The 10,813-nt window shown below is 40.3% G+C and overlaps 1 protein-coding gene across 7 annotated transcripts in view; it reads right to left on the bottom strand.

The window, feature by feature from the left end:
- RALGPS2 (Ral GEF with PH domain and SH3 binding motif 2) overlaps positions 1-10,813 on the bottom strand; it is a 125,882-nt gene that overhangs the window by 66,437 nt on the left and 48,632 nt on the right. For all 7 annotated transcript variants that reach the window (XM_068141409.1, XM_068141407.1, XM_068141410.1 and 4 more), the window contains 3 exons: positions 7,704-7,793; positions 6,164-6,256; positions 3,408-3,534 (listed from right to left, as the gene is read on the bottom strand). In XM_068141409.1, coding sequence (XP_067997510.1) covers positions 3,408-3,534; positions 6,164-6,256; positions 7,704-7,793 — 310 coding nt within the window. The remainder of the gene's footprint in view (positions 1-3,407; positions 3,535-6,163; positions 6,257-7,703; positions 7,794-10,813) is intronic.

The raw sequence follows: 10,813 nt of genomic DNA, 5'->3' as shown, positions 1-10,813 counted from the left end.
GAAAGCTTAGAACACTAAGTAAAACAAACAACTCATGTTATTTCTGTCCCATATGTCTCCTGCATCAATAAGAACACCTTGGGAAGGAAATTTGAGAAATAATACACCTGCAAATCTACTCAGGTCTTGCTGGAGATCAAAGCTTTGATCAAATGAGAAAAATTAGACTCAACCATCAGTCTTCCAAGATGGATCCAGACTTATCATGGCTGTATTTTCAAGGCAATCTTGTTCTTTTTGACACTTATTTAAACCTTACAAATTCAATTTTAGAGGGAGTACACCAGTAGGCACTTGCTATTGCTTTGGAGAATTATAGGCCTCAGGACATATTTCCTGTCATCAGTAGGAACTGATACCATATGAAATGAGGTCACAACACATTCTTTAACTACAGCAGGTCACAGCACAGAGCATTTCTTTCTAAGCAGAGAAGAAACACACATTTCACTTCAGCAAACTATCAAGTCAGGCGGGACTTTTAGTGTCACAAATACACCAAAGCATGAAGATTTCTCTGTAAGTATCAGAAGACCATAATGACAAGGGTCACAGTATTATGAGATTCTAAGGGAAAAATAAATAAATCTGACAGCAGGCTGCCTTGGGACTTTTATAACCAACAAGAAAACCATTTGAGCCTGGTTTCATATTCCAACAATCATAGCAGGTAAGCAAAAAGCATCTGGAAGGATAGAAACTGCATTTCAGAACCACATACAGTGTGTACAGGCTATGTGTACAGGATGGAATAGCTACAAAATGATATGTTTTATCACATTACTTTATGCTTGGCTTCTTTTCTGCCCCTTTTAATTCAGGTCTGGTTTTAACAGCTGTACCAACAGAGTAGCATGTAGTAATATTGTCTTATTGTAGTAATATGGTCCTGTTGAAGTCCAAGGTCTTTTTTTCCAAACACTGTTGAATATACCTTCATTTCATCTTTTGAGGTCAGAGTTGAAATTACAGTCTTTCATATGTATGTGTTTTCTTTGTCAGTCTTTACAAAGCATTATTTCTGACGCTCCTATTACCTCACATTCCCTTTAAAGATGCTCTCACCACCCCGGTGAAACAGACTAGAAATTAGAATGATGTATATATGGCATCATCACTCCCAAATGAAAGGGCAATAACTGTGGGGCAGGTATTCCAGGAGATGCTTCATTTTTCAACACATACAAAAATGTTCCTTGCTCTCTTAGTGACTGTTGTCTCATACATCTGATGATATACACAACTTGAAAAGGAAAAGAATGGTCATACAGCACGGTATCTTACAGTGAAACATGGCATTTGTGATGGAAGGGTGGAAAGAAGAGATACCTTCAGTGAGACCTGTTCATCTGCTGTTCAGAACTAGGTGAAAGAGACAAAAAGCATCTAGTGCCCTGCATGGAGAGGCAGAGAGACCTGGGGCTTTTTAGTCTGGAGAGGAGAAGACTGAGAGGGGATCTAACAATTGTTTATAAATATCTGACAGATGGGTATCCAGAGGGAGGGGACAGGCTCTGCTCAGTTGCACCCTGTTATAGGACAAGGGGCACAGCACAGGAGGTTCCACCTCAACATTAAGAGGAACGTCTTCACTGTGAGGGTCACAGAGCAGTGGAACAGGCTTCTCAGAGAGGTTGTGGAGTCTTCTCTGGAGACTTTCAAGACCTGCTTGGATGCATTCCTGTGTGACCTGCACTAGAATCTACGGTCCTGCTCTGGCAGAGGGGGTTGGACTCAATCACCGGAGGTCCCTTCCAACCCCTAACATCCTGTGATCCTGTGAATCTTGTCACAGCTGCAATTTTCACACCTGCACTTCCGACAAAATATGCTCATGCTGATTGTCCCATTCTAGGCACAATTACCAACATCTGAATACTTGAAAATGCAGGAAATTAACAGCTGCCTAAGATCATGCTGGAACTCGATGGATGTTTGTGGGATGGATGTAACACGGAAGTAAAAACTGAAGACAGAATGAGGAACACTATAGGACTACTTGTCATTAAAATTGGTTCTCCAAAGCAAAGTATTTTGTTTTCCTATTTGAACATAAAGCACATAAAATTCAACCCATTTTGAAAAATCATCATTCTAGATTCCAACATTAATAAATGCTATTTTCACTCATAACAGGCTAAGAAGGAAGCAGCTGAAATAATATTGCGATGGATGCACAGATCATAAGACTGTCACATTATTAATCTGGCAAAAGTTAATAACCCAGCTGAGTAGGATAGACTAGACTAGAATAAACCAGGTTGGAAAAGACCTCCGAGATCATCAAGTCCAACCTTGGTGCCTCATCCAATCTCCTCTTAAACACCTCCAGTAACGGTGACTCCACCACCTCCCTGGGCAGCCCATTCCAATGGCCAATCACTCTTTCTGTGAAGAACTTCCTTCTTGGTCTCTGCCCACCTGATCAGCCTGTCATGTCCCTCTGCAGAGATTTCGTACCCTCTAACAGATCAACACCTGCCCCCATCTTGGTGTCATCTGCAAATTTACTGACGATGGACTCAATACCCTCATCCAGATCATCAATAAAGATATTGAACAGGATGGAGTAAAGAAAGTATCAAATTTCAGGAACAATGAGATTACAGTTTAATAAGCCTTGATTACCACAGGAGGTAATCTTGAACCTAGATATAAGAGCAACTCATTTCTGCAAAAAACATCAACTATTTCTTCTGGAAAAGGAAGAAACTAGGTAAACATTTCCTTAGTTTTATGTGACTAACAACATCTTACGGTATCAAAGAAAAGCTACACTAAAAAAAAGCACACTGATCATTTAGACAAAAGCTATTGCACTAAGCAACACTAAATTAGCTTGGCAACAAACCCATGCATATTAAACCACATTTATTAAGTTTTCAAATACACAGAAATATAATTTACTTATAATTATTCCATAAAGTAAAAAAAAAAATCCCCAGTTTCTCCTGTCACCTTTTGTATCATGAAATGCTGCAATACCTCCAGATGTTAGCATCTTCCAAACCCTAAGATCTACATTTATATATCTCAGAGGCTGACAATTTAGAGCTTCTCCTAAATAATCACCACCATTGCTGCAACAGTCAAGTATTAAGCAGGCAAATAATTTAAGTACTTCTCCAGGAGTCAATCAGTAGATCTGTACAACATATGGGAAGATAATTTCCTAGAAAACTGACACTGTATGTATAATCTGAAGTGTCTGTAAGGTTTAATAGTTATTTTCTTTCTGAGGCTAGTGAAGATATTTCTTGCCATACACATTATCCAGAGTCAGATAGTGGTTACAGATTCCTTACTGAAGTACTTCACAAACACTTAAAAGGTAGTGTCTAGTTTGCGTAATTACTGGAGAAGTGTGTGTGTCATTAGTGTTTCCCACCAAAAATACTTTAACTTACCTAAATAGGGAATACAAGGAGTCATCTTCAAACTGCTGATATAGTCTCTAAGCCTTTTGTAATTGTCTTCTTTACTCATAACATACTCCAGCTTATCAAAGGTGGCTTTATCCTTCCGACTCAATAACTGGAAGACAAAAACCAGACAATGAGCGAGACAGATTTTTTCAGACATACTGTCAGCAGACATGAATTGAATCCTTTGTTTAGGAACATTAGATTACCAAATGAAAACTTAATGGCTTCTTTCAACTCCAGATTCTACCTGTGTAAGGTCCCTTTATTATTTTTTTTAAGGGTGAATATGCCTGGACCTGACTTTTTTAAACTGCGTCAACTGCAGGATGCTACAAACTATCTGAGAAACAGAGAAGAAATCCTGTCAAGGTTCCAATACTTCCTGTCAAGGTCCCTCTGCAGAGATTGGAAGTATTGGAAGGTAACTGTATGGCTTGGTGTGCCTTTTCATGTGCTGCTGCTTGCTTTGAGTATACAGAAAGCCAAAGGCTTAGAATTACTTCAGGAAGTTATCAACTAAATCAGATTGCAGTGCACATTGCTAGGAGCTATCCTGCAAGTGGAATTAGCAAAGGCTTATATCAGATGATGAAAAGCATAGACTGACTTGGGATTGTATGAGAAATTATGAAGACCTGCAGAAAATTTGGAATGGGCTGCCCGGGGAGGTGGTAGAGTCACCATCATTGGAGGTGTTCAGGAGGAGACTTGATGGGGTGCTTGGTGCCACGGTTTAGTTGTTTAGGTGGGTTGGATTGGTTGATGGGTTGGACACGATGATCTTGAAGGTCTCTTCCAACCTGGTTTATTCTATTCTATTGTATTCTAATTTTGAGAAGTTACCTGGCACTTCAGAGGCTGAGAGAAGGGCAAGCTTTAAAAGCTGACACATATGCCAACAGCATAAAAATAATCCTCTTCTAAATGCAAACTAAGAATTATGGTTGACCAAGCAGGAAAAGAAGTTGGGAACACTCAGTTCTGAATGGCATAATCATAGTAGTAGCTAATATGCTTCTATCACTCTATGGCTGACATCTATTTCAAGTCATTCAGCAAGAAAAAATAAGTTAAAATAATTTTGGCATCACAGTTAATATGAAATTGTGAGGCACCAATTCACCAACATGACAAAACCAGAAAACCAGAAGTTGTCCTCGAGATAGTTTTTAAAGTGCTAACTTCATTAAGATTTCCTTCGAGACATTCCTGGTATTTTAAAGCCATGTCTTGCTTAATTGTCCATTCGAAAATGCGGCCAGAATTCTACACGAGTACCTCAGCAGGAATGAATTCTATTCAATTTCTGGCAAGATTTATCAACTTAACAACATTATAATGCAGTTATCAGATAAATAAGCACTTTTTGTAACATGTGAGGATGTGTTGACATCTTTTCTAATGATCTATTTGCATGGATCCCTGACACAGGAGCATTTTGGTCACTTGATTATTCTCTCACACTTGAAAATGTCACAGTTCATCTGTTTATACAGCTGGATAACTACACAATTGTATGGCTATATCAAACAGTGTTTTCTCAGGTCTGAGCCATCAACAAGCAGGTCATTCCTAATGTTATTCCAGTTCAAGGATAGGACTACACAAAAATAAAACTGATTGTTGTCAAAACCCAGATGTCAAATAAAAATGTTTCCAAGGAAGGCCATTCTTTCGTAACTGTACAAAAGCAGACCTATAAATATACTGTGTGAAGCAGTTATTGTAACAGTTATTGTAACTCCCACCTGGAGTACTGTGTCCAGTTCTGGAGCCCCTATTACAAGAGGGATGTGGAGGTGCTGGAACGTGTCCAGAGAAGGGCCACGAGGATGAGCAGAGGGCTGGAGCACCTCTCCTATGAGGACAGACTGAAGGACTTGGGGCTGTTCAGTCTGCAGAAGAGAAGGCTCCGAGGTGACCTAATTGTGGCCTTCCAGTATCTGAAGGGGGCCTACAGGAAGGCTGGGGAGGGACTTCTCAGGATCTCAGGTAGTGATAGGACTAGGGGGAATGGAATGAAGCTGGAGGTGGGGAGATTCAGGCTAGATGTGAGGAGGAGGTTCTTCACCATGAGAGTGGTGAAGCCCTGGAATGGGTTGTCCAGGGAGGTGGTCGAGGCCCCGTCCCTGGAGGTGTTTAAGCCCAGGCTGGATGAGGCTCTGGCCAGCCTGATCTAGTGTGGGGTGTCCCTGCCCATGGCAGGGGGGGTTGGAACTAGATGACCCTTGTGGTCCCTTCCAACCCTGAATGATACTATGATAAAATAACCCTGACAACTGAGGAACTTTGCTACATTTAGTTCTCAGTCAGAGAAGCTACAAATCTCTTTATGGAAACTGAATTGAGACTCTCTGGACATCTGCTCTCCATAGCAAAAAAAAATACTTCCAACAGTATAAAGTTGTAAATGATTAAAATACAACCCACTTTGGCATTCATAATTTTCCAGCAACTAAATACAAAATAGCTTCTGGCCAAATTAGGAGCCTCTACGTTTAGCAGAATCTGCAGGGAACTATTTTTCAAAGGAAAATATTTCTATGCTGGAATGGAAAAAACAAAAAGAAATTCAACAGGAAACCGTTGACTTCACAGGCACCAGAAATATTACGTACATGGTCCGAGAAGATGAAAAGTATCTGTAATAGCTCCTACATCCTTGAAAACAAGCTACAGAATGTTGTATTTTCCCAAGAATAAATTAAACCCCTTCCATTCTCCTGCTGCTCACTCACCGCCCACGTTTTAGTCAGCCTGAAGATGGGAGCGCTCTGTAGGCCTGACACAACTGCCATAAGAGCGTGCAGGTTATTCAGCTCGTACAGTTTCTGAGAACAAAAATAGATACAGGAACAATAAACAACATTCCAAGTGCTGACATGAATGGCTAGATTAAATAACCATCTAGGATTGAAAAATAATATGCATGTTCCAAACCAAAGAATTAGTTAAAGTGAACTGCTGTGCACTCCTATCATTTTGATGGCACCTCCTAATTTTTCATCACCACATCCATCCACATTTGGAGTAGCTCTTTCACAGTCCACAGAGAATCCTTCCAAAAGCTCCATAAAATCTAGGGCTTGGGACATAGAAAAACAAGTGCCAGAAATTTTCTGATGTTGAAAGCCAACAAATTCTTCTCATAGCATTTAACTGAATTTTAATCTTAACGTGCCAAAAAGGACAACCTCATTGTGAATGATGTCATCATGGCAGCACTTGGCATTGTAAACGCATCTGGCACTGCAGCTTTGTGCAGCTACCAAGACTGCATCGGAGCACCCAGAAAATACTACTGCAGGATGAAATCAAGCAGAGCATTTCAAAATAATAGTGTAGCTGATTAAAAATGAAAAAAAGGGCTTTCCCAGCTGCTGCCTGCATTGAAACAGAAATTGTAACCCCCCAGGATAGCAACTATTAAGTCCAATTAGTTCATACATTAAGCAATATAGTATGAGGATATCATTAGAGAACTTCCAGGGATACAATGGAGAGTTGTCAGCACAAAGAATTCCCTGTAGAGCAGATTTACAGCTTTTCTGAAGAAAAAAGTTCATTAGTGTGACCTCTGGCACCAAGCTGCTTTGCTAGCAGATTTGGTGTACACAGAAAAATCCCTCAAAATGCCACTTAACCACACTTTAAGTTCATGTTAGCAGGCATGTGCAAGCAAAGCCAAGACAGATACAGCAAGTAAATTAAGAGATACCAAAAAAAGGGTCCACATATAGTTTCTTTTTGTAATTTTCACAACTCACAGGTGAGCAAAGCTCAGCTAACTATTAGAGCACATGCTTGTCACAAAACCAGCAGCATTTCAGCAGACATTGCTGTCTGCACTCCACTGATGAGATCAGGACTGTTCAGGGTACTGTGCCCAAAGCAGAGCCTTGGAAAGTTCCATCCAAGTACTAACCAAGCCTGATCCTACTTAGTTTCTGCACTATGTACTTCAGTTTAACTAACAGTAGAAAATGCATCTGGTAAATTATATTATCTAGTAAACTATATTTGAAATAAAGCATCTTTGCATTTCCTTAGCTGAGCTATTTTTTTCCCATTTCAGGACTCAGGTCAGTATTTCTGACAACTTTGTTACACACAGAAGCCAAGCAGCTATTCATGTCAAAAGATACAACCACAGCTAAATCAGGTATTGGCTAAATATTTACACATGTGTATTTCTGACCTGACCAGCTTAAGTATAACAACTGTCATCATGGTGAATCCCACACCACATCCCTGCCTCCCCTCCATCCAAATTCTTACCTTTGCAGTTTTAATATAGTGGCTCAAAACCTCAGCTCTTATTTTTAAGGTTTGTGCATGCAGAATCTCTCTAACAACCCAGAAGCTCACCTAAAAAGAAGAAAATTTGCCTCTTTTAAAAACATTTTTAACATTACATTTTTCATATTTTGATTTCATGAGTAACATCTTACAAGTCTCACAGCTTTCAGCTTTCTTCTATAAAGCTGAATATATAGAGGATGCAAACCAATATAACCCAAATGCTAATAACAAACTATCTTCAAAAGTGTTTTCTTAATGAAGTTGTTCTTCAAAAGCTATTCTGCTCATTCACACCCATGATACCTTCTACCATCACATGGTCAAGCAGTTGCTTAAATGCAATTAATAAAGCCAACTTATATTTAGAAACAAATATTTTTATCTTGTTATACTCTCTTCACCTTTTCCATTTCTTAACTGGTAGCCAGAACTGCAGTAATTTGCTGGAGAGCCCATGTTCCAATACTTGCTTTCCTCAGTGTCTGGGGGGCTAGAGCTTTTTCATTCACAGAATACCAGGTTGGAAGGGACCTCAAGGACCATTCAGCCCAACCTTTCAGGGTCTTTGTAAAACGTGTCACGTCAGTTAGTTGTGTATACAGCCCCTGGGGTCTGTTTTTCTAATGAGGAAAGCCCTTCTGCTGCCACTACATCTTCAAACAAACACACAAACAACAAAACAAACAAACAAAACCAACACAGCAACAACAAAAAACCCAGCAAAACCCTATACAAACTATGCAGACTCATTTAAGGCTAAGTCTGAGGATGAGATATCACAGACAAAGCAAAAGGCAAAACTGTCAAACTTCAGACTATGTTCTCCCAAGAAAATAAACTCCTGATGAAATTGTGATAATAGAATCTACAAAATGAAGGAATACAAAAAGTAAAATTCTAAAATTGAGTTATATCTTTTGGGTTTGCTTTTCCATAGTTTCAAAGCTGCACTATCCAACTCTCAAATGAGCTGAATAGGTTCAGCTGCAGTTTCACTGGCATTTAAAAAAAAACAACCCATAAGCAGACCAGTATCACCTAAACAAAACTGAAACATAAAATGGGAAGGCTCTACTATAACCCAGGGCTTATAGTTTGGATTCTTGCTGCTGGCTATGCCAACTGCCTGCTAATACACAGCACAGTACCATACTCACTTGCAAAGTTTTACAGGACTAACATCATCACTGTTGTACAAGAATCAGTTATATTCCCTATAATACGAAGAATGGTTGCTCCATTTTGTAGTTACATTAAAAAATTAAGCTATACTTTGAAAGTTTGTTGACACTGCTAATCCTAATCTTCTCTCTTCTATACTCTATACTCTGCTCTTCTATACTTTAGCATAAAGGTGAATGACAGAAAATGTTCTGAGCCACTCAGTTGTTCTGGGCCCCTCAGTTTAGGAAAGATGTTGAGTTGCTGGAACGTGTCCAGAGAAAGGCAACAAAGTTGGTGAGGGGTTTGGAACACAAGCCCTATGAGGAGAGACTGAGGGAGCTGGGATTGCTTAGCCTGGAGAAGAGGAGGCTCAGGGGAGACCTTATTGCTGTCTACAACTACCTGAAGGGAGGTTGTAGACAGGCAGAGGTTGGTCTCTTCTCCCAGGCAACCAGCCCCAGAACAAGAGGACAGTCTCAAGCTGCACCAGGAGAGGTTTAGGCTGGAGGTTAGGAAGAAGTTCTATACAGAGAGTGATTGCCCATTGGAATGGGCTGCCCGGGAAGGTGGTGGAGTCGCCGTCATTGGAGGTGTTCAGAAGGAGACTTGATGGGGTGCTTGGTGCCATGGTTTAGTTGATTAAGTGGTGTTGGATAATAGGTTGGACACGATGATCTTGAAGGTCTCTTCCAACCTGGTTTATTCTATTCTATTCTAAAATAAAGTAGCAAAGAGGCAGCTAATTGTAATAAATACCTTTATGCATGGATCCACTCTAAGTCAGGAAAATATGAACATTTAGCAAGATACAGTATGACTGCTAGTTACAATCCCAATGAAATCAGTGTAGGCAGACGTCTGCGCTCTCCCAGAGAAACACGGTCAACCTGTCATGCTGCTCTGATGTTTAAAAATAATGCTAAACTACTCCTTGGAAACTAACACTGCCTATGGATTCAGGTTCCTGCCCAAAGTTTCAGTTAAAAAGGTGAAATTTCCTGTTTATCCTGTTTCACATTGGGCAGCATGACAGCTCTTTCTGGAGAGCAGTGCGAGAAGATCGGCACCTCCATCAGCACGACATTTTCAGTGAGGTTACAGTGATCCGATGAGCGCTGGGATGGCAGAACACAACAGCTCTTTGGGACCGGAAAATGGAAGAATTACACAAAAGCCACAAAAACCCCACAAACATCTTGCATAACAGCTGCTTTCCTTTGCTCTGTTTGTCTAAGGGCTGTATTAGCCAGGAAAGACTTAGCCACAGTGCTCATTTTTCTTTTTCCTTTCTTCTTTCCTTTCCTCGTTTTCATAGCATAGTGTCTTCAGATAAACAGTTACCCTGACAAGTATAAAAAGTGGTTCTGTGCAAGCTGCATTAGTATATAATACATATGGACTAAGCACATAAATACTAAAGTATTTGACAGTACTTCAAAATACTGTTAAAAACCGTCAGGCATCGGCTTAATGTTCTGCTGGGGTTACGCAGCTTGAGAAAACTAACATTTCCCTTGACTTACGAATGAGTTTCTAAGGAGATGCTTATGCTTTGAAGATCATAGAAGCACCAAACATTAGGGGTAGGAAGGGACCTCCAGAGATCATCGGTTCCAACCCTCCTGCCAAAGCAGGATCAACTCAGGCAGGCCACAGAGGAATGCATCCACATCAAGGGAATTTAAATTTGCACACAGATTTTTATATCATACAGAATTTTGTCGCGACAGCACAAGTCTTGCTGCACCTTAAAACCCCAAATCTGTTCGGTCTCAAGTTCCAACAGTATTGCAGCAGACTAGACTATGAAACATCTCTCTTCTCCCAGGCAGCCAGTACCAGAACAAGAGGACACAGTCTCAGGCTGTGCCAGGGGAGGTTTAGGTTGGATGTTAGGAAGAAGTTCTATACAGAGAGAGTGA

The sequence above is a fragment of the Melanerpes formicivorus genome, unplaced genomic scaffold, assembly GCF_026170545.1.
Source record: "Melanerpes formicivorus ecotype bairdi unplaced genomic scaffold, bMelFor1.0.p_v2 SCAF_7, whole genome shotgun sequence".
In the NCBI taxonomy this organism is placed as follows: Eukaryota; Metazoa; Chordata; class Aves; order Piciformes; family Picidae; genus Melanerpes; species Melanerpes formicivorus.
This window is presented reverse-complemented; position numbering and strand designations above follow the sequence as displayed.